Source organism: Gymnodraco acuticeps, unplaced genomic scaffold (genome assembly GCF_902827175.1).
Source record: "Gymnodraco acuticeps unplaced genomic scaffold, fGymAcu1.1, whole genome shotgun sequence".
Classification (NCBI taxonomy): Eukaryota; Metazoa; Chordata; class Actinopteri; order Perciformes; family Bathydraconidae; genus Gymnodraco; species Gymnodraco acuticeps.
In genome coordinates, this window is record NW_022990856.1 from 415,025 (window position 1) to 438,260 (window position 23,236).

Here is a 23,236-nt window from a genome sequence, read left to right on the forward strand (position 1 = left end):
GAAACCACACCTCTGCAGTGAACAGAGGCTCTCCATGCTTTAGGGGTGGTGTAAATACGGTGGCTGGCAAATGAAAGAGAGGCGTAAAGATGGAGTCAGACAGTCCTGTTAGTGTTCAGGTTGCTGCTCCACTTTAAACCTTTTTTCCTGCCTTTTTTCCTCCCAATAATCTGCTCTCAAACATTTTATTATTCAATTATTGTGGCGGAGAGCACAGCAGAACTTAATTGATTCATAAAAATGCATGACGGATGATCCTTGTGCACACCTGTCTCGCTGTGTTAGTGTTGATAATCACTCGTGTGTGGTTGTTGTGTGTTTGTACCGATGAATGTTGATCTGGTGCGTGTTTCTCTCTCCCCTCCCAGTGTTCAGCTCTCTGGACATGTCTCGCTCGGTGTCGGTGACGGCGGCGGGGCAGTGTCGCCTGGCCCCCCTCATCCAGGTGATCCTGGATAGCAGCCACCTGTACGACTACACCGTCAAGCTGCTGTTCAAGCTGCACTCCTGTGAGTCAAACTGTACTACGTGCTCAGTGGAAACCGTACACAGTAAAGGTTGCTCAATGTTGGTCAAGAAACCAGTATTGTGCTTTTTATTAAATAATGAAATGGAATACCTTGTAGCCTACATTTAGAGGGAAATGCCACATAGATACAGATCCACATACAACACAGAGCAGTTAGTCATTGTTTGTGTAATGTATGTAATCAGTGGTTGTAAATTCAGTTGTCACTCCAACATGGACTTGTTAATAGTTGTGAATTAGAGTTCCAACCTTTAAAAAAAATAAATGGGAATTCAATTAGTCAGTATAGATTCCTCAAGTATTGTCCTTGAATTGTTTCTGTTATCTGACTTATAGTCCACAAAACATACAATACTTATTCTACTAATATTCAATTGTGTATGGTAAAAATATGAGAAAGTCCTGATATCTGAGAAGCTACAACTACCAAATAGTGGGCCTCTTGGCTTATGAAATAACGCTATTATACTATTTTAATGATGGATTGATTTATCAAAATACTTGTTTTCGCTCATCTCAAAATCAAAGTATTTCGTAGTATTGGACCTGAAAAACATACTTAAGAAAATAATAATAATAAAAGCTCAAATGATGCAGCTTTCTAAGACAGATAGACAATAGTAACAAAATCAAAGCCATAATGATGATGAAGATGGTGAAGAAAATCTACATTTTAGTTTGAAGTATACTTTAGTTGGATTATATATAGGTGGTTCTTTTGGTATAATACTAAGATAAGAAAGTCTAACTTTAATGCATTGGATTCAGCTGTTGAGTTCCCAGCTTTACCTTTAGTTCTTGAACGTCTCGCATAGCAGAAATAATGTGTGTGGATACTTCAAAGGCATGGCAATTTTTCTTCAAAGATTTGAAGATGACATGCTCAACTCAGAGTTAAAGAATTTTCTAGACCCATTTGCTTCTGAAACCTCTCAAAGCTTAGCTGGATTACCTCAAAAATGCATGAATTCACTTTCAAAAAGTCTTTCTCAGTTTCTGGAAAGAAAAGTGTTTAGGGAGATTTTTGAAGGCTTTCACCTGCCCGCTTTAATACATTCATACTCAGAACCCCACAATCCAAGTGTGCACTCCAACACTATATAAACACACAGAATACCTGAACAGACGTGCTTGTGTTTGATGTGTGCTTGCAGGCCTTCCAGCAGACACTCTCCAGGGACACAGAGATCGCTTCCAGGAACAGTTTAAGAAGTATGAAGTTCACTTTCAGTCTCAGAAACTCAGCCTGTCACGGTTTCTCTCTGCTCATTCATTAAGTGTGAACCCCAGGACTGAGCTTTTAGTATCGTGCTGAATTCATTTTCAATGTCCAACTCTCCTGCCCTCCCTTCCTCTGTCCTGATCTCTCCGTCTCTCTGCTTCAGGTTAAAGAGTCTCTTCTACCGCTCCAGTAATCTGCAGTTCTTCAAGAGGCTGATTCAGATCCCACAGTTGCCTGAGGTGAGGACCGCCCCTCGCTTAGTCTTTAATTTTCCAAATTATAAACACAGCTAAGCCTCATTTGACCCCGTGACGGTTGTTTCAGGTTTCTGTTCACACATGTGTCTATTGATTTCAAATCTTAAAGCTCTGCCTTCTGATAGTTCATCTATAATTATGGGTTGTTTGTAGGCTCAAAAGTAAGTCTTGATGAGATGTACAGTGGGGCAAAAAAGTATTTAGTCAGCCACCAATTGTGCAAGTTCTCCCACTTAAAAAGATGAGAGAGGCCTGTAATTTTCAACCTAGGTATACCTCAACTATGAGAGACAGAATGAGAAAAAAAATCCAGAAAATCACATTGTCTGATTTTTAAAGAATTTATTTGCAAATTATGGTGGAAAATAAGTATTTGGTCAATAACAAAAGTTCATCTCAATACTTTGTTATATACCCTTTGTTGGCAATGACAGAGGTCAAACGTTTTCTGTAAGGCTTCACAAGGTTTTCACACACTGTTGCTGGTATTTTGGCCCATTCCTCCATGCAGATCTCCTCTAGAGCAGTGATGTTTTGGGGCTGTCGCTGGGCAACACGGACTTTCAACTCCCTCCAAAGATTTTCTATGGGGTTGAGATCTGGAGACTGGCTAGGCCACTCCAGGACCTTGAAATGCTTCTTACGAAGCCACTCCTTCGTTGCCCGGGCGGTGTGTTTGGGATCATTGTCATGCTGAAAGACCCAGCCACGTTTCATCTTCAATGCCCTTGCTGATGAAAGGAGGTTGTCACTCAAAATATCACGATACATGGCCCCATTCATTCTTTCCTTTACACGGATCAGTCGTCCTGGTCCCTTTGCAGAAAAACAGCCCCAAAGCATGATGTTTCCACCCCCATGTTTCACAGTAGCTATGGTGTTCTTTGGATGTAACTCAGCATTCTTTCTCCTCCAAACACGTCTAGTTGAGTTTTTACCAAAAAGTTCTATTTTGGTTTCATCTGACCATATGACATTCTCCCAATCCTCTTCTGGATCATCTGAATGCTCTCTAGCAAACTTCAGACGGGCCTGGACATGTACTGGCTTAAGCAGGGGGACACGTCTGGCACTGCAGGATTTGAGTCCCTGGCGGCGTAGTGTGTTACTGATGGTAACCTTTGTTACTTTAGTCCCAGCTCTCTGCAGGTCATTGACTAGGTCCCCCCGTGTGGTTCTGGGATTTTTGCTCACCGTTCTTGTGATCATTTTGACCCCACGGGGTGAGATCTTGCGTGGAGCCCCAGATCGAGGGAGATTATCAGTGGTCTTGTATGTCTTCCATTTTCTAATAATTGCTCCCACAGTTGATTTCTTCACACCAAGCTGCTTACCTATTGCAGATTCAGTCTTCCCAGCCTGGTGCAGGTCTACAATTTTGTTTCTGGTGTCCTTTGACAGCTCTTTGGTCTTGGCCATAGTGGAGTTTGTAGGTGACCAAATACTTATTTTACAGAGGAATTTACCAATGAATTCATTAAAAATCCTACAATGTGATTTCCTGGATTATTTCACCCCATTCTGTCTCTCATAGTTGAGGTATACCTAGGATGAAAATTACAGGCCTCTCTCATCTTTTTAAGTGGGAGAACTTGCACAATTGGTGGCTGACTAAATACTTTTTTGCCCCACTGTATTTCTATATATTAAACTTCTTTATTTTCACATCAACTGCTCAGCTTTTATCTACCCCCCTTCATTTACAAAAGGCTATGCATGTTTGCTGCTACATGTGATATAAACGGAAATGATAAAAGAGACATGTACGCTGTCTTCACATTGTGTACTTTTGGTTCACACTCAGTCTTTAATGTACTCATATCTACTTGAGGATGTAACACATACGCACATGACGTGAAAAAAACATGCCCTGCAAATTATTGAGCGGCTATCTGTTTCTCTTCATTTTAAGGAAACCAAAGAAAACATTTATTTTCAACTGTAAACAAGCAAGGCTTATAGGGAACCAAGCTAAAGTCAGATGGTATCATTATTCTCTGGCCTTTACATTGTGCAATCAACATTTGCTTCCTGGTGAGATAAACAAACAACATTTCTATTGGCACTTTAACGCTTTTATCTTTTTAGCTACATCCCGTCATACAGTGTGAGCTAAGTCTTGCTCTGACAAGTTACTATTACACGAATTCTGACACAAAGCAAATGACCACTTTAATGAAGATTGAATTGATGTGAGTCAACTTGTGTTGAATGTAGGCACCAGATATTCATATTATACTTACTCTTTTGTTGTAACACATATCAGATTTCCGGAGGGTTAAGATATTTTGGGATAATTGTATTATAGAAAAATAATAACCCAAAACCATAGTTATTAAACATTACAATTGTTGGCTCCTGCAGAACCCTCCCAACTTCCTGCGTGCGTCGGCTCTGTCGGAGCACATCAGCCCCGTGGTGGTGATCCCCGCCGAGTCATCGTCCCCCGAGTCGGAGCACGTGGTGGAGACAGATGACCTGGTGGACATGGACGTCCCTGTAATGCCGGTAACTAAACATGACAAGTATCACTGAACGGTGCCTTCTGTAAATGTAATGTGCTGTTGAAGTCAGCGATCCAAACAAACAAGGGGATCGTTGTGTTTTTGGGAGTAGTCATGAGATCGTTTTGAACTGAAGGAGATCAAAGCAGGATGTAACTTGCCAGCAGTGTAGATGTGAATAGACTCCCTATTAGACTTGTAAAAACACATTTATATACAGATAGTTAGTCAAACTTTACTGTCATGGTGTTAAACATATTGCCTTTCCCATAGCCGTTTGTTGAAAATGTATCTGTCTTATTTTTCACATGGATAATAAAAAGGTTATTAATGGCATTTTAGACCCAAAATCTAGCTGCAAAACAGCTGGAGCATTGACCGTATATGGGCATATGGAAACAATTGATGGATGATTAGTATCTTGAGTGTATATATATATATATTCGAATACATGCAGTTATAGAGGCAGTAATGTATTATGTTTCATAATAACTAACAACAAATGAAATAATAAAATGATGCAATTTTTTTTTTTTTTTTGATAATTTCGATTTTTTTTCTTTAACCTTTTCTAAAAGGCTCCTTTGGAGACGAAGTTTGATGACCTTTTTGGCACCACGGCTGCAGTCGACCCTTTCAACTTCAGTCAGAACGGCATGCGCAAAGATGACAAGTAAGGACTGAAAAACAACAGAGATACACAGTAGATCTTTGATTTCATTACGTAAACATGGACATATAATACAAATATCTGGAGCAGAATCAACCTGAATTTCAATACATCTGTTACCTTGAAAATGTAATTGATTTCATGATTGATATTTTGTCTGCAACCTCCAGAGATCGTCTGATTGAACAGCTGACGAGAGAGATCCAGGCCCTAAAAGAAGAGCTTGAGTCTTTCCGACTGGAGGTAAAGAATCTAATTATGTAATGTAATTATCATCATCGATTTCCTAATTAGCCTGCATAGTTATCTTACAAATATAATTTCTCTCACAAAAACAACGTATTTTAGCTCACTCTCCCATCTCTTTGTCTATATCTTTCCCTCCCCAGAGTGGTCGCTTGTGCCAGGCGCTGAGGGGACGTGTCAGTGAGCTGGAGGCGGAACTTGCGGAGCAGAGCCACCTGAGGCTGCAGGCGGCAGGAGAGAGCGAGTTCCTGAAGGCAGAGCTGGACGACCTGCGGAGGGTCCGAGAGGACACGGAGAAGGAGCAGCGGAGCCTGACGGAGATAGAGAGTAAGGCGGGACATCTGTCTCTGCAGCAGGAAGCTTCTTGGTCACATTATTATGGGTGTAAAGATATGATTCTGATAAATATATCAATCCATCATAGTAGTTTGTAATCATTAAAGCGTTCTTGCCCTCATTTCTTTTTTGTCTGACAAATCCCCACCCCTTTTGGGAACTGAATTGTTGGAGCAATGATTTACCTGCTTATAATCTGTTAATGCCTGTCATTCCGTTGTGTGTTTTTAAACAGAAAAAGCTCAGGCCAATGAGCAGCGCTACACCAAACTGAAGGAGAAGTACTCAGAGCTGGTTCAGAGTCATGCAGACCTGCTGAGGAAGGTGAGAGAAAAGTCTGACTTCTTCATGTCCAATAAATCCCTCTTCAAAAAAAACCCATCCAAGTTATATTTAGTCCTGTCCTTCTGCTATCCTTTTTAAATATCCCCCAAGCTAAAAATCCAGCCTCTGTCCTGACTATTTTTGGTGTTTTTCTCTGCGTGTCGGCATCTGTGCCCCATGTCCTTTTCTGTGTGTGTGTGTGTGTGTGTGTGTGTGTGTGTGTGTGTGTGTGTGTGTGTGTGTGTGTGTGTCTGCAGAACGCGGAGGTGACCCGGCAGATGACGGTGGCTCAGGCGGCTCAGGATGAAGTGGATGAAGTGAGGAGAGAGATGCAAGAGAAAGTGAAGGCCGCTCAGGACATCGCAGAAAAACAGGTGTGTACGAAATGAATTTTGTTATCACTGCAAAAACACGCCCAGCCCCGTTCTCCAACTCAGCGTTTATCTGTCAAATGATTGGCTCTGGGTCCAACAGTGCTGAACCTCAGGGTGCAGGAGAACAAATAATGACCTTTTTAGATTAGTTTTTTCGGGATTCACATTCCATTAAAAAGGTCCAACAAACTCCATTGTAAACTGTGCTCTCTGAAATTCCCCTTTAATAAAAGTGTATATTTGTGTCTGTGTAAAAAGTTATTATTAAGCTTTACAAACTGAGCTGATAAGAGATTTCTAAAGTGAGATTTGTACTCTGTTTTTCAGGAGAAGGAGCAGCTGGAGCAGCTTCAGGATCTGCAGAGAGAGCTGCTTTCCAGCCGGACGGAGCTGGACTCCCTGAAGACGACCGTGGGCTCAACACAACAGGTCAGATACTTACAGTTTCAGTTTTTACTTTATAGCTGTTTGCACTTTAAATCAGGGTCAACGCTATTATAGAAATGTGTTGGACGAGAAAGAACGGCCCAGCAACAAAAGATAAAGGAAGATGAAAATGATATAGGGATATCTGATGGGAAGACATAAATAATAAAAAATATAACATCAAATATACAATCAGGCGTGATTGCAATTGGCAAGTTGATATGATACGATCAAACTTTATTGGCAGATCAAGTCCACATTATTTCTTGCATCATAGCAGCTCCATTTGCAACATCAACAAATATTTAAGACAAGATACAAGGAAACAGACATTTAACATAACATCACTAAAGAGACACATGCTTAAGACGCTCTAACATATATTGCACGAATGTAATGAGAAGAAGGAATGACAACATGAATAAATCCACAAAGGCACTATATACAGTATATATGTACATATAGGGGGTATATTGTGTGTTAGTAACGAAATAACACAAATTCACATACAGCCCAGTCCTGGCTTAACAGCAGCTTTCTCACTAGACCTCTGAAGTTGCTGTAAAATAAGTTTCTAAACTCATTTATAACAGTCCCAATTTAAAGAGATTATAGTGGCTGCTACAGGATAGGGTAAAGTAATTGATGATGTGACATTTTTCACCATGACTAACAGACCGGGGTGATCCTAATGGAGCACAGTCTGGAGGAAATCTAAAAATGGGCTGCCTGCGTCATGCAACCTTATTATAGTCATCAATTATTTGCTTATCTCACTTTTACACCATTTTGTAGTATTTTCGTAGTGTTGATTACATCTTAGACGCTCATTCCCGTATTTGTGGAAAGTCAAACTGACATTAAAGGTCCCATGTCATGCTTTTCCGGTTATTACCCGTCCCCTTGTGTGTTATGAAGCTTTTTATGCATGTAAACGGTCTGCAGAGTCACAAACCCTCAAAATACACCCTGTAGCGAGTAAAACTCTAACACAGAAAAGACCTGTCTATGCTGCCCCAGAACGCCTCGTTGGAGATTTCTCTTTTTCCATTGTTTTCTTCCTGGGTACAGTGACGTGCCCATGCCCAAATGGACCAATCCGTGGAGCCGTTACGTTACGTCCGTGGATTGGTCCAAATGTGACTTCCTCACACGCACACACACAATCTTTTCTCAGCTGCAGCTCCGCCGATTTCTCCTCCCTGAGACGGCGGGACGTGGCGAGGCTGTCAGTCGGTGTGTGAGCATACACACAAACTCCCAGCCAGGCTGCGTGTGTGTGTGTGTTCGGGCTGGGTTTCGCTGTGTCTCGCAGACGGCCACTGGGCTCATAGGGAGGGGGGGGGAAAGAGCTCCAACAAGCTGTTTAGGACAGAGAGTGAATACACATACTATACAGAGATGCTGTATGAGAAACCAATGAGATTTTGGAAAATTGCACAATATAAATCTATTTTAGTATACCTCAACAATGGAATTATGATCAGTAGAAATGGCCATGACATGGGACCTTTAACCAGGAACAATAAGGCAATGTTCACATTATGAAAACTACATCCTGACTACAGTTTGGAGAACAGACTGTGAATCCTGACTGTAATGTGGAAGTTGAGCTTGTATGATGCAGTATAATTATCAATACCATTTTCTCATTTTCCTAGTGTTCGCACTTCATGTCTTGTCCTCTATAACACATCTGTCCCTCCCTTCATTTCATGTTCTTTGTCATTTGTTATGCAATATCCCCTCTTAGTCACTGACTGTCCTTTGCACAACCAAATATCAACCAAATATCTGACACAAGAGATATGCTAACACATTTCTCTCACATCATGGGGCACATTGCTTAAACGGTAGTACAAAAGTTTGCTTGTCTTCCTGTTGATCCTCTCTCGGCCTGCGTTTGTCATCGTTTGTCATCTCTGCATAAAGATGATGTTTGTAACAGGCGACTGCAGGCATTTCTTTAAAAGAAGAGACCAAAATGAAAACACAGAGGCAGTCAAATCTTGTCCAAACATCTGCTTGTGTAAATGGGTCAGTATACTCATGTTAGTTTGTTTCTTTGAGCAGCTAGCTTCAATCTGAAGGCCATAAAAAGTGCCAGTTTAATAATCCATGAAGTTATGCCTTTAAACAACATAACCCCACTGATGCTCTCGATTCCCTCTGGCCCAATTCCACATGTTTTATTCCATCTCTGCCTCCCCCTCATGACGAGCTACTTTTGTAGCCACTACTTGTCCCCTCTGTCACTTCTTCTGTCCTCCTCTTTCTCCGCCTCCTCCATCTTTACAATTTCCATAGTTCTTTTCACACACAGCCCACGCTCCATCGCTCCTGTCACACTCCTCCAGCTCTCACTTGCTCCTGCCGCACAGTTTACATCCAGATTCTTAATACTGTTTCTCTTCATTTCTCAACATTTCTCCCTCTCTGTCGGACCTGCTGGGACTCAGGCTGTAAGTCTCACACTTCTTACCTTCAAAAGCACTCACCTCAGTAGTTAACAGTTTAAAGATGTTATTTTGTAAAGTACACAGGATCTGATGTAACTCCTCATGTTTGTTGAAGCCAAGTTTCATAACCACATCTTCCCGGTCTTTGTTTGATTGTAAACTTGACCCCAACCCAAACTCCTGAAGACTCTACGCCTCTCCACAAACTGAAATGAAGAACATATTGTTGTAATCAAAGTTCTGGAGATAAAGAGTGTTTTTTATTGTGAGGTCAGAGCAGTCGCATTACACCACATCCTGACATGTCATGACGGCTACCTATTATCCTAACCATGCCTTCTTGTGGGTTCATTGTTCCTCAAATTCACATTTTCCTTTTATCCCTCCATCTTTTATTTTGTCCACACAGTCGAGTGAAGTTCTCGGCACCCAGCTGGTCGCCCTGGAGTCTGAGAAGGCGGAGCTTGTGCAGTCTTTGTCGAAGGTGGAGGCAGAGCTAGCTGTGCAGGGGGAGGAGCTGGAGAAAGTCCAGAGCTCGCTGGGGACTGAGAGGGAGAGCGGGGTGAAGGCAGCCGAAACGCTGCAGAATCAGCTCAATGAGAAGGTACCTGATAACTTTATCAAACATCTTTCCTAATCCACTTTCTGAATGAGCTGAATAAATCATTAGATGTTGCTGTAGCAAGAGCTGGACCCAGCATGCCCAATGAGCCTCTTAATTCTAACATTTGGAGCTTTAGCCCAATATCACAAAATACACATTTGTCTCAGTTGGCTTTACACACAGTATATGACACTCTCTGTCCCTAGACTCTTGCAATACACAAGGCAAAACTCCACAAACAAACTTACTGTACGATTAATGGGTGAAAAACTACACGCCAGGGGGGGGCAATAGAGGACAGGACAGACATACATGCAATATACTGTATGTTGTGTTGCAGAATAACTTAATACACTTACAACATAGACCATCCAAATGACAATAATTCCCCGGGCACTGTTCAATTCAATTCATTTTCAATTCAAGGCTTTATTGTCATTTGCACATTAATTACAGTGTAGATGAACAACTTAGGTCACAGCCTCCTCCAAAAGTGCAACATATATATATAGGACCTAGAACAAATAAAACGGATAAAATAGTGCAAGTAAATACAAATATAATAGAAATAGTGCAAGGAGAGTCTATATACAAGTAAATGGAATATAAAATATTATAATAGCTGCCCACTGCTCCTGGTACTAGGATGGGTTAAAGAGGTCAAATGTCACTGTGTGTGCTGTTTGCATGTATGTGTGACCATTAAAGAGGGTTTCATCCTCCGATTCTATCTATTCTATCTAATGATAATGTGAACTCATATGAACCTGAAGGATTTAGGAGAATGTCAAAAAGCTTCCAGGTGCTGCCCAAAAATAATTAATGTCACTTTCTATTAAAGGCTTTTATGTGTGTGTGTTTGCGTCCCCAGGAGAGCAGGGAGCAGGCGTTGGAGAGCCAGCTGGTGGCGGCGCGCTGGTCCGGCCTGCAGGGAGCTCTGGAGGAGGCAGAGAGGATCATCACAGACTCACTGGCTCAGATCAACGACCCGGCACACATCAGCTGCACCAGCTCCGCAGGTCAGAGCTGCTGATGCTAGTTAGCACTGTGTAGTGTGCATGCCTACGTGTTGGTTTCTAAGCTCTTTGTTTTTGTGTATCTGTGCAGACTACCTAGCATCCAGATGTCAGGCCTCTTTAGTTTGTATGGACAGACTCCACTCTGCCAGAGAGGCCTTCCTGGCTGACAACACAGGTGAGAGCGTTTTTTAGGCAAGGCCAGTTTATTTGTGTCACACATTTCTCAAAGTACTTAATGAGAAACATTAGATGCCCTTGGACGTCATGCAACATAATAACACTATAGAATGAAAAAACAGTCATTAATAAAATAAAAATATGGTCAACATCGAATAAGACTGGTATAAAATACAAGAATAAAAGTAAAAGTACTGTGTTAGAAATAACAGATTATTTCATTTATTAAAGCGGCAAACAAAAAGGTGGATGTAGATTCTGTATGTATCAACATTATGAAATATAATCAGACATTTTAACTGATGCTTTAGTGCCATTCGATAACTGTTTATCTACTCAAAATGTTCATGAATAACGTAGTTGAAACCACAGACTTTTAAAATAATTATCATTTTGAAATCCCATTATATCCACACAAGTGTTTCCAGTGATTAACTGAAGATGGGTCTTTGGGAAACTATGCAGAGAATTATGCACTATTTCAAAAAGTGAGCAGGTGCAACCTAACTGAGAAGCTAGTGAGGGAAATATCATAAAAAGCATGTCTGTGCAGATCCAACCAGAGAAGAGGTCTAATCAGTCAAACTAAGTGGAAACACGTGTGAGGAGGAAGAACCGGTGTGTGCTGGCTTTGACACATAAATGATAAAGAAGAGTAAGAACCGCTGATAAAACAAAGGTGATGGCGGAGCTAGTGTGTAATTTAAATTTGGGAGTAATATCAAAGAACAAAATGAATTGAAGCGAGAGGGCAGGAAGCATAAATATATAGTTTTAGTATTTGTTAATAATGGGAATCCTTAAAGTCTAAAAAATCTCTTGTTTCCTCTAGGTGTATCTGAGCTGGTTCGAGTGGTGACCCAGTGTGGCCACCTGGTGGGAGACACCATCGTTCAGGGCAGCGCCACCTCCCACATGGTGCCTGTGGAGCAAGCTGATGGTATGTGTGTGTGTGTGTGTGTGTGTGTGTGTGTGTGTGTGGTGTGTGTGTGTGTGTGTGTGTGTGTGTGTGTGTGTGTGTGTGTGTGTGTGTGTGTGTGTGTGTGTGTGTGTGTGTGTGTGTGTGTGTGTGTGTCAGAGATCATTATCTCCTGATATTAATCTGTGGGTAAGTCAGTTTCTGAAACATGTTGTGACATGTCATTAGGTAATTTATATCTCCTCATGTGTTATACGTGTACTGTAAGGTTTGGCATTTTAAGCCAAAACTGTCGTCTCTATCTCTGCTGTTAGTGTTTTAGATCTTGTTTTAGTGTTTATATCAATGTCCTGCAGTTAGAAATAAAAATAATTTTTTCAGCCAAAACATGCGCGATTAAAATAAAGTAGCTGACTTCCTTCAGTGTGATGTTTGCAGGGTTTTGCTCCCCTGGGAGATGTGAGCAACCTGGGCCAGTCTAAGCATGCCTAAATATAATGGAGCTCTGGCCTGCAGTCCTTTCACTACAATCAAGTTTCATAACATAGAATCCAAACTGGGTCGAACTGAAGCGGCAATTGAAGCTTGACCCTGAAAATAAATGCTGACCCTATGTTTGATCCATAAACCGTATATAACAGTAGGTTTTACTTTGTCGAAACATTTGAATGCAGCATTCAAAAGCTTTTCTTCAATCTGATCACATTAGCTGTCTGTCCTGCAGCTATAAAAACAGGCGGGCAGCTGCTGTAGTTTTGGTTTCCCCTCTTCCTCCTATCAGACCATAGCGGCTGTTTCAGCTGTTAGGTGACACTTTGCCTGAGGGGAGGTCATCAGTATAATTAACACTGCAGCTGCAGCCGCTAGTGGCGCTGATGCATATCAGAGTTAACAGAAGAAATGATATGGTCATTTAACAGACAATTAAGTGTGAATGATTTTGCAGCATCACATTTGTTAGCTTTAACTCTTGTAAGTGTATTTATATTTAATATTATCAGTGGTGCTTTCCTTTGTGTATATGTTTTACACACTTGAATGCCCTGTGTGTCCTTGTCTCAGCCCTGTCAGAGAGTGTGAAGTTGTGCGGCGCTGAAGCTCTGGACCTGCTGGGCCTGATGAAGCAGAGGGACAGCCTGACGGCAGCAGACAGCAGCAGGCTGAAGGCCGCTCTGGAGGCCATCCTGGCCGCTGCAGAGGTCCATGCTCACTACTATACTATACACATACAACATTTGCACTCCCTAATCATAAAATGTGCTGTATTATGAGAACAGTGATTAGCTTAAAAGGAGCCTTTCTTATTTTTAACCTGGATTTTTGTGCCTTAAATGACTAATGGGAGCAAGTATTTAAAACAATTGGTCCAGTATTCAGCACTGCAGCCGTCTGCTGCAAACTGGGCTGCAATGAAATCCATCAGGAGAATTCGAATTTAAAGTGCCTTTTTTGTTGCCACTGGTTGGCCAGGATTGATGATATTATGCATTAGCAGTATGCATGATCCAGTCGGTTACACAAAGTCTCAATCTGTTAAAGTTGTAAAGCGACGTGCTGGGGTTTGCAATGTAGATTAGTGTGATCTAAGACTCTTTAATGTCATTAAATACATATTTAGCTGATTTTGACAGTGGGAAAGATGACCATTTTGCCCCAATGTGATACATTACATCGCTCAAAACTGGATCAATATGTTATCATCCCTCCTTTCACAGAATCTAGCCAGGGAGAAAGTGTAGATATTTGTTTTACTGACATCAGTAACTCTTCATGTGTCTTTGTTCAGAAACTGCGTCCTCGGGGGTTGGAGCTGCAGCAGGGGGAGCTGGGAGATATGGTGGAGCAGGAAATGTCTGCCACCTCTGCTGCTGTGGAGTCTGCTGCTGCCAGGATAGAGGTGTGTGAAGAGTGTGTGTAAAGCGTGTGTTAAGCTGTGGTCATCTGGTGAGAGATGTGTTTGTAAATGCACTTGCTATTAGCTGTGTATGTGTGTGTTTCTGTAAAGCTCTTTGCAAGCAGTGTAAAAAACATAGCCCCTGGGTTTAACTTTCCAACAGTATTAACTTCAAAGTGGGTTTTTTTGTCTCTCCTTTGCCTCCTAACAGGAAATGCTCAACAAGTCTCGAGCAAGTGATACGGGAATCCACATGGAAGTCAATGAGAGGTAAAGCACAGATACAAAATAAGATGCATTTGAACAATCACAATAATGATATCAAAAATACGTTTTAACGTTAATTAAAGAAGTACTTAAAGAGTCTCGAACTCATCTCAATCTCATTAGGCTTTACAGTAACATCACATTTGACTGAATTGTGCTTCAGTTGAGCCTCAAACTGATTTCTTTATGACTTTATCTTTGTTTGTACTAAGATTAAAGAAGGATCCATAACTTAACCATACACTTGCAAATCAACAACTGCTGATAGTTCAGTTTAAAGACAAATGGAGTTGCTCAGCGATAGGAGGAGGAACCAATTCATCTGTTATTGAGCCAGGCCTCGAATTGTTTGTTTTTGAAAGAGCTGACCACAAGATGTAATGGATTCCAACGAAGGCAATGATCTGCAGAGAGGAAATAGAGATGCACAACAGTCACATGATATTTCAGACGGTCACACACTGAGGAGAGACGTGCAGAGAATGCCTGAGTTCAGCCACTCAGCCTATGCAAACTGTGAAGTCTGAGCACATCATGTTGTTCTGCAGTTCTTCATCCAAGCAAGCCTGAAATGAGTTTCTTTAGTGGGCATTCTGTAGTTGTAATGCTGGTAATGTCTGTCACATTTATCTGGAGCTGCAAAGATGTCTTATCGTTAGTTCTTTCAACATATAAGGTTCAACTCAAACATCCAGGAAGTTCACAAATCTTTGATGAGACACTGATCTAAACTTCCCTGCTGTATTGATGTTGCTGCATGCATCTTCTCTAAATCATACGAAGCTAGAGAAGTATCAGTTCATTTGTAGGGTTTAGATGTGAATCCAATCTGTGCACTAATGCTCTTTGTGTCTAAATTAAGCCAATTAGATTTTCTGTGCTCCTCTGTTCTCTCTGACTTGATAATTAAGGGGTATTTTTCCAAGTAACTGCAGCACCATTGAGAGACATTTAGAAACAAAACAAACAATTATTGCAGCTACAAACACTAGAATATAAGACTTACTTAACTGCTATTTCCAAATAACGTAGAAGCTTATTTCTTTCTGTTTTATGCTGCATATCTAAAATGTTCCAGGATGGTTGAAATACAGATGCTTGCAGCTGTAGATTTCCAGTGACAGTGTTTGTCCTCTGCTCTGTCGCCCTCTGCAGGATTCTGGCGTCCTGCACGGAGCTGATGCAGGCGATCAAGCAGCTCGTTGTCTCTTCCAAAAATCTGCAAAGGGACATCGTGGAAAGCGGCAGGGTGAGTTACACTGCAGGTTCTTCTTCTGTGTGTTGACCATAGACTGTAAAATACAGCTTTTAACATTAAAAAAGAGATGTGGGTCAAATTATTTAAAATAAATTCACAAGATCTTCAGCATCATTTCACTAGTTCCAACATCTACTTTCTCCTTACTAGCTGAGTATTTGCTGCTGTGCAGTCTTTTAATCCTGATGGGTAGACTATATATTCAAATATGCAAAGTTTGGAGGAAATGAGGTCGGTTTTATGTAAATATGTGGTTCAAGAAATGTGTGATTTTGGCTTTTTTTACTATGATAAAATAACTTGTTACCAATAATTGTTTTTATTAAAACTTCTTACAGTATAATGCAGTCTCTTCTCACACTCCCAACATATTTTAAAGTGCATTTATTGCAGCGTGTAATATTTGATTGCACTATGTTGCACAGATCTTCATCATACTGTGTCCAGACTAGAGCTGTAACCATAAGTCAAGAAATTACCTTTTCCTCGTATCACATTAGAGTAAATTAAATTGGTACAGTTTTGTACTTTTAATAGACAATACAAATATATCGTCTTGGACTCTGGTTAGTTGTGATTTTGGAGCATTTTTCACAATTTTTTGACAGGTTATAGATTAAACAATTAAAAGATGATTCAACAAAACAATTGTTATATTAATAGATATTTTTAAAGAAGCATAAGTTGAAGCCCTGCACTCTTGCCCAAGAGTTTAGGAAGTGTCATGAAACATGTTTTATAACATTTCTTTATATATCTCTTTTGTCCACCAGGGGGCAGCCTCCATGAAGGAATTTTATGCCAAGAACTCCCGCTGGACTGAGGGCCTGATCTCTGCCTCCAAAGCAGTGGGATGGGGCGCCACTGTCATGGTGTAAGTATCACTCGTCCCCTCTGAGTTACTCCAACTCACTGCAGAGGATAACAATGTTTTAAGTCTTATTGTCCTACAGAATTACAAGGAAATAGATAACAGACAAACAAAGCAGTAAATCAGGCCTTAATTAACATGGAGGGTCAATCATACATCAGGCGTTTTTCACTGTGTTGTCATCAAAGTGATCCTCACCTCATCATTGTGTTGTTCCAGAGATGCTGCTGATCTGGTGGTGCAGGGCAAAGGGAAGTTTGAGGAGCTGATGGTGTGTTCACATGAAATAGCTGCCAGCACAGCACAGCTAGTGGCTGCATCCAAGGTGAGCAAAGAGTACATCATTTTCGTTCTCTTGGGGGGAGGAATTGTCTAAATTGTGTGGTATTTGCTTTGCTAATGGAGTTAAAGTAAATCATTTCTTAGCACCGATTCCATGCTGTAGATGTCATGTCTATTGTATTTTTCCTGTAGGTGAAAGCAGACAAAGACAGCGTTAACCTGCAGCGCCTCCAGCAGGCGTCCCGCGGCGTCACACAGGCGACTGCAGCCGTCGTGGCCTCCACCAAGTCTGGGAAGTCCCAGATCGAAGAGAAAGGTGAGACAATCACATTAAGTTAGATCATTTGGTTAACAGTGTCATTGATTTACTTTGTTTGTTTGAGGGGTTTTTTTTTTATCATAAGACAAAATGTCCAGTTCATTTCTTATTAGTTAAGTTAAAAGGAAGAAAAACGTAGTAGTTCTTGAAAATAATCATGAATTGTTTTTGGTGCTCAGATACGATGGACTTCTCCAGCATGACTCTCACACAGATCAAAAGACAAGAGATGGATGCGCAGGTAAGAATCAAAACACAGCAAACATATAACCATTTCAATAAGCCACATAGCTTCAAACGTGTTTAAAATTAAGTAGAGAAGCAAAACAATTTAGGAAAGAGTTATTTAAAGGTCCCATGACATGGCCATTTCTACTGATCATAATTCCATTGTTGAGGTCTACTAGAATATATTTACATTGTTCAATGTTCCAAACTCACATTGGTTTCTCATACAGCATCTCTGTATAGTATGTATTCACTCTCTGTCCTAAACGGCTTGTTGGAGCTCCTGCCCCCCCTCCCTATGAGCCCACTCTGATTGGTCCACGACCGTTACAGCGGAACATCAGTGATTATGTGTTACAATGGCATTGGCAACCAGAAAATGACACCAGTAATGACAAACAGATGAGAATGCTGCGTGGGGTCTGGGTGCCGTGGGACTTTGCGGGGCTCGCTGCTGCGGACAGTGTAAGCTAGATTACTTAGGTCGTTTCCTGGTTGCTGCGAGACACTGCGAAACTCACCTGAACTCAGCCTGAGCACACACACGCACACACTCACAGCCTGGCTGTCTCAGGCTGAGAAATCCGCGGAGCCGCAGCTGAGAAAATATAAGGCTGAGTGAGTGAGTGTGTGTGTGTGTGAGGAGCTCCACGGATTGGTCCATTTGGACCTGGGCATGGTTACGTCACCATACTCAGGAAAAAAATAATGGAAAAATTTAAATCTCCAACGAGGCGTTCTGGGGCAGCATAGACAGGTCTTTTCTGTGTTAGAGTTTTACTCGCTACAGGGTGTACTTTGAGGGTTTGTGACTCTGCAGACCGTTTACATGCAGAAAAAGCTACATAACACACAAGGGGACGGGTAATAACTGGAAAAGCATAACATGGGACCTTTAATACTTTATTAGGGCCAATAAAGTTTCCACTCAGTAGATGTATTGTTCTTTGTCCATTGAGAAGTCGCATGTCAGACCCGTGTGAACACTTCTCTCTGTGCTTTGGCTCTGCTGCCCCCGACACTGAAAGAAAAACACAGAAAGGTCTGGACCTGCTCACACACACGGTCCATTGTTTTAAATGCACACAGTGCCTCTATTTGATGTGAATTTAATGAAGTCCTAATGTAGAACCACACAACTTTTCAACTTTTCCCTCCCTAGCATTTCCAAGTAGAATTATCCTTTCTGTCTCAAAGGGAACCGGATCGCTTTTTGGTTTATTTCAGAGCCTAGCAACCACCCACAACACAGGATGCAAACTGCATCTTATTTTCCATAGTTGCTTTAATTGTCTTATTGTCCCCCATTTCCACTACTGGGAATAGTTACTGTAAAGTAATTACATGACATTCTTTGGTAACTGAAGGTAGCTAATGATGGCTAAAAGGAAAACAAATGAGCTATCCTCTTCCTGTTTTGATTGAGCATTAGTTGACGCACCTCCTCTGTGCCGTTGGTCAAGACTTCATTTTCCCTGGAAAGCAAGGATTGTCGGGAACTGATCTCAACTCTCATTGTGTTGTTGTTCTATAGACAATCTTGTATATTCAAATAAATCCTAACATATGCCAATGCTGATTGTTTAGAACGCATTCACAGACATAGATAATTGGAAAAGATAATAATTGTTTCCTTTGCTTTGAAATAGTTTTTATGTGTCTTAAATGCCAGTGCCCGACACATTTCAATCTGATGGACATTAAAGTAATCTGAATTATTAACTGTATATTAAAGTGGCCTCCTATAACGGTCAGTTGATCATAGGGAAATTATAAAAATAACGAGGAGTATTTTCATCAAGAATCCTGCATGATTCCCCCACATAAAGCACTATTTGTTCCCACTTAGCCTGTTCTTCATCCATCTATTTTCTGTATGTCACTCAAAAGCAATGATCTGTTTAAGATTTGAGGCTTTCTGTGGTTTGTGAGGCGAAGTAAACGGCTTCAGGAAGATGATAAGTGTCGGTCTGTTTCCTCAGGTTCTGGTTCTGGAGCTGGAGACCCGTCTGCAGAAGGAGCGCGAGCGACTCGGCGAGCTGAGGAAGAAACATTACGAGCTGGCGGGGGTAGCAGAGGGCTGGGGCGATGGAGAGGAAGGTGAGGACAGAGGACAACTACAGTACTCTGAATATACCCTAAAAATAAAAACAACTAAAATGCGTCTTTCTGCTTCTTCTCCACAGTGACAGGTTGAGACCAGGGTCGAACTCCCTCCACCACCAGAAGACCGGCTTCTGCCTGCCTTTCTATTTATACACCCTTCACTCTCTTTCTCCCTTGTTTTATTCTCTCTTTTTTGTTTGTTTATCTCTAAGCCAAATTAAAAGGTGCTTCTTTTTTCTAAACCTACTTCTCCACCCATGTCCAAAAGCTTCCATAAGGGACGGAACCAAGGGTGCAGCGATGGGCGGTGTCAAAGGGAGGAACAAGAGGATGTTACTGTTGCCTCTCCCCCAGGACTGTGTTGGTGCAAAGCGTTGGAAGTGAAGTGGATCCCAGTATTTATTGTCTTTTTCTTCGCCGGTTCTAAATAACGGCGCTCCAACAAAAGGAGGAGAAGCTACGAGCACAAGTTCCCACTCAAGACATCCCAGGATGCTCTGCACAACCTTTCAGCAGTGAGAGTGGACATCAGTGACTGTTCTGCACCAGCCCCCAAATCATGTCTCTGTGCTACATAGATGGCATGCATGCTCTCGTACTAAAACACGTGTTTTAAAGCTGTGGGAGCCTGAGCTGCTCTTTACATGTCTTTATCTTCCTCCCTAGTTTCTTCCTATTCTTTTCACACTGTGAGTTATCACCGTATTAAGTCCATACCACTTCACTGGCTGGTTTACTGGACTTTCTGCCTTTCACCTCTCCACCATTGTAACGACCGTGACTGTTTACCCGAGCAGACCTCTGGTTTTTTATTCTTCTTCTCACAGACGCTTGCATGGAAACTCTTTAAAAAATGCTCTAAACTGGGAAAGGTTTCAGAAAAGGAAAATATATTTTTCTTCTTTTCCTTATGAGCGCTGAGACTGCCAACAACCTCTTCAGCGTCAGAGGTGTAACAATGAGAGAATCTGTCAAACACTAAAAACAATGGGGTCGTTTTTTTCATTTCCCATTTTTTACCGGTTCCAGTGGATAGTGAGAGGAAAAACCCATTTTTATATATCGAGAAAAAGCAACAACAGCTCAAGTCTGTCAGCAAAAGCAAACAATGTATTATACAGTTTAAGATCCATATTGATGCATATTTTTACAAATATCCTCGATGAAACAGTGAATTTGCTCCTGTGGGTATTGTCCACAGTACATGACCGTTACATATATGATATGTGTGTAATGTGTATTTGTAAAGCACTTTGAGCATCTGGAAAAAGCGCTATAATAAATGTAAGGAATTATTATTATTATTATTATTATTATAAGAAATCAGTCACAGAAGCAGCAGTTCTGGAGGGGGTTTTCTGACAGTTTGCTAACCAGGACGTTCGCTTGGTTACATCCATGGACATTGCAGTCGAGCGAGCGTTCTCCCAGAGAGGATGTTAAACCGAGAGAGGAAATCAGCAGGAGCCCCAAAAGGAAATCCTCAGAAGTTGGATTGGTGAACTTGAATGTTTTGGGACAGTAGAGGCTGCACAAATCTATGAAATGTTTTATCCGGCTAATCATATGATCATGCCTCTTCACATGCCCTGTAGGACTGATGGTTAAGTGCAGTTTTCAACGATCCTTCATTATCTAACTGTCACAATGGACTCAAAGTGTGCGGCACAGTGACTGCAGTGTTTTCAATCGCCTCCTAATTACCAAGTAGCTGTGTATATAAACTACAGGCCTTCTAAGGTTGGGAATAATCTTTTGCTTACTTTCAATCTAAAAGCATTACTGTTTTGCATCGCTCCAAGTAAGGATTCAGATTAATTTAATTAAGGATACAAAGATGGTGCACACGAAGGCCACCGGGGGAGAGAGAGAGAGAGAGAGAGGTTGTTATTTCACAGATTTTCCAGAGACTGATGGACTGAATGGACTGTGATCATGCCTTTGTGTAAACCATGAGATGAGTTGGCATCTGTTTTAACCTTATTTTCTTTGTTCCGTTTAATGACAGCCATGATGATTCTCTTGGAGTTTGTCTCTGTGTGTCTTAACTTACTTTGTTACGGCACTCTGCTTCAGCTGTCTAACTTTTTTTTTTAAAGTTACTTGCGGGAGCAGATTAATGAATCAGAAGTGTTTTATTAGCCAACTTTATTTTGTTCCCCCATTTAGATAATACTATTTCTCTAAGCAGGTTAAAACAAACAAGTATTATTGGCGGTACTCCTGGGTTCACATCTATTTAATAATGATTTTAAATGTTTTTTTGTCACTTCGTCCACACCTGGTTAGCTGATTTTGTAAACATTTGGAATACAAAACAAAAAAGATACCATTAAAGAAGGAGATCACTTTCTTTACAGTATTTAAAGTGTATCAAAAGGTGAATTGAACGCACCTAAAGTGATGTTTGGTTGTGTTTTGGCCCAGATATTGGTTGCTAACCTCTCTGTGTCTCCTCTCTGGTGTCTGTAGTGCTCCAGCTCAGCCAGCCTTTCAAACTGCCTCACACTGTAGTCAAAGAGAAACAAATACTCACATAGCAACATTGAAATATGTCTTTGTATGATATACTAAAACTATGTTGGTGGGTTTGTTTTTATTTTTTCAGTTTTTAAAATAAATATTTCAACTCGTTAATACAGAACCAGATGTGACTGTGGTTTTTGTAATCTTAAAGCGGCTGAGATACTGAAACGAGATATTTGTACAGAATGCAGCTAGCAGAGAAACAGTTGCGCCCTTTTCCCCTGTGTTTACTGTTTATCTTCTATAGTCTACACTGTTATTCTTGGATGTTACATAATCGCTGATTGATAAATTGCTCCAGCCATTGTTTTATTAATCCTCTTAACTGCTGATACAACATTCAGGGAACAACCTTGAGGAAATCCAAGAAAAGGAAAACACATTTTAGTTAATTCCTGAATCTGATAGGAGATAATAGGTTATGTTTAATAAAAATGATACAATAAGGGTTTGTGTGAGCACTAGAAGTGGCTCCACTGTATAATAACCTTACATATACATCAAAGCTACAATACTAATGCACTTCATTGATTTTATGGGAGGTTAAGACTCTTTTCCAGTAAAAGCATTGACCATTTTAAGTGCTTTGTTGGCATTCAATTTAAAGTACAATATTGTCAAATAAGAGAAAAACTGAACTTTATAGAAAGTGTGTGGATGCTCTTTCCACAGTAGAAATAAATTAAGACTCGAAATAGCCCACACACACTGACATGTTTATTGAGTAAATGAAGCAATGTAATCTAAAACCACTGTGCTGAGATTAAAGAAATCCCTAATCTGGGTTCCCAGGATCGACTACATTTTCTGATAAGAGTCTTATCTTCTTGTTTCTGCAGCGCAAAAGACTCCCACTGAGACACTGGCAGAACTATTTTTTTAATAGTGGGTTGTTTGCACAGAAATTCAATATTTATTTAGGTACAGAACATTGTATTGATTCTGGATGTTATTAACTCTTCTGCCTTTAGAAACGTTGCTCTGGTGCATAACATTAATTTTACTTTCACCTAGTTTAATCTTTAAACCAACTGCAGTTCTAATAAACCAAATATTCATTATTTCATTCTCTTCGAAAGCCACTTTGTTTACATAAAGCAATTAATTTTAAGCGGGTGCAATACTCTTCTTTAAAGCTTTTATCCGTTCTTGGAAAGTTAATGAAATTGAAACTTATTTCAACTCTTTAAATTGAATAATTTATCTTTTCTATTTTCCTATTTATTTTTAGTCTATTTTTATCAATGACCTACCTAAATTAATCAGTGTATTTGGTTGTATGTATTTATAAATGTCTGATTTCATTTTATCAGGGGTTGCATGAGGTGTTTATCCTTAAAACTAACATTTTTCTGAGAAAATGTAAATGCAGGGTAAAACTCAACAGAAAATACAGTATACACATTTAATTTAAATTGT

The 23,236-nt window shown here is 40.6% G+C and overlaps 1 protein-coding gene across 3 annotated transcripts in view; it reads left to right on the forward strand.

Moving 5' to 3' along the window:
* hip1 (huntingtin interacting protein 1) overlaps window positions 1-21,935 on the forward strand; it is a 51,542-nt gene extending 29,607 nt beyond the window's left edge. For 2 of the 3 annotated variants that reach the window (XM_034233194.1, XM_034233196.1), the window contains exons 8-32: window positions 369-509; window positions 1,684-1,741; window positions 1,915-1,990; window positions 4,373-4,516; window positions 5,091-5,185; window positions 5,353-5,425; window positions 5,572-5,755; window positions 6,000-6,088; window positions 6,346-6,462; window positions 6,790-6,891; window positions 8,114-8,116; window positions 9,757-9,951; window positions 10,823-10,970; window positions 11,059-11,145; window positions 11,980-12,087; window positions 13,129-13,265; window positions 13,853-13,963; window positions 14,172-14,230; window positions 15,383-15,476; window positions 16,259-16,359; window positions 16,576-16,681; window positions 16,831-16,954; window positions 17,137-17,198; window positions 19,168-19,285; window positions 19,372-21,935. In XM_034233194.1, coding sequence (XP_034089085.1) covers window positions 369-509; window positions 1,684-1,741; window positions 1,915-1,990; window positions 4,373-4,516; window positions 5,091-5,185; window positions 5,353-5,425; window positions 5,572-5,755; window positions 6,000-6,088; window positions 6,346-6,462; window positions 6,790-6,891; window positions 8,114-8,116; window positions 9,757-9,951; window positions 10,823-10,970; window positions 11,059-11,145; window positions 11,980-12,087; window positions 13,129-13,265; window positions 13,853-13,963; window positions 14,172-14,230; window positions 15,383-15,476; window positions 16,259-16,359; window positions 16,576-16,681; window positions 16,831-16,954; window positions 17,137-17,198; window positions 19,168-19,285; window positions 19,372-19,382 — 2,543 coding nt within the window. In that variant the 3' untranslated portion in view covers window positions 19,383-21,935. The remainder of the gene's footprint in view (window positions 1-368; window positions 510-1,683; window positions 1,742-1,914; window positions 1,991-4,372; window positions 4,517-5,090; window positions 5,186-5,352; window positions 5,426-5,571; window positions 5,756-5,999; window positions 6,089-6,345; window positions 6,463-6,789; window positions 6,892-8,113; window positions 8,117-9,756; window positions 9,952-10,822; window positions 10,971-11,058; window positions 11,146-11,979; window positions 12,088-13,128; window positions 13,266-13,852; window positions 13,964-14,171; window positions 14,231-15,382; window positions 15,477-16,258; window positions 16,360-16,575; window positions 16,682-16,830; window positions 16,955-17,136; window positions 17,199-19,167; window positions 19,286-19,371) is intronic. The other variant, XM_034233195.1, reaches the window with a different exon arrangement.
* Window positions 21,936-23,236: the final 1,301 nt, after the last annotated feature.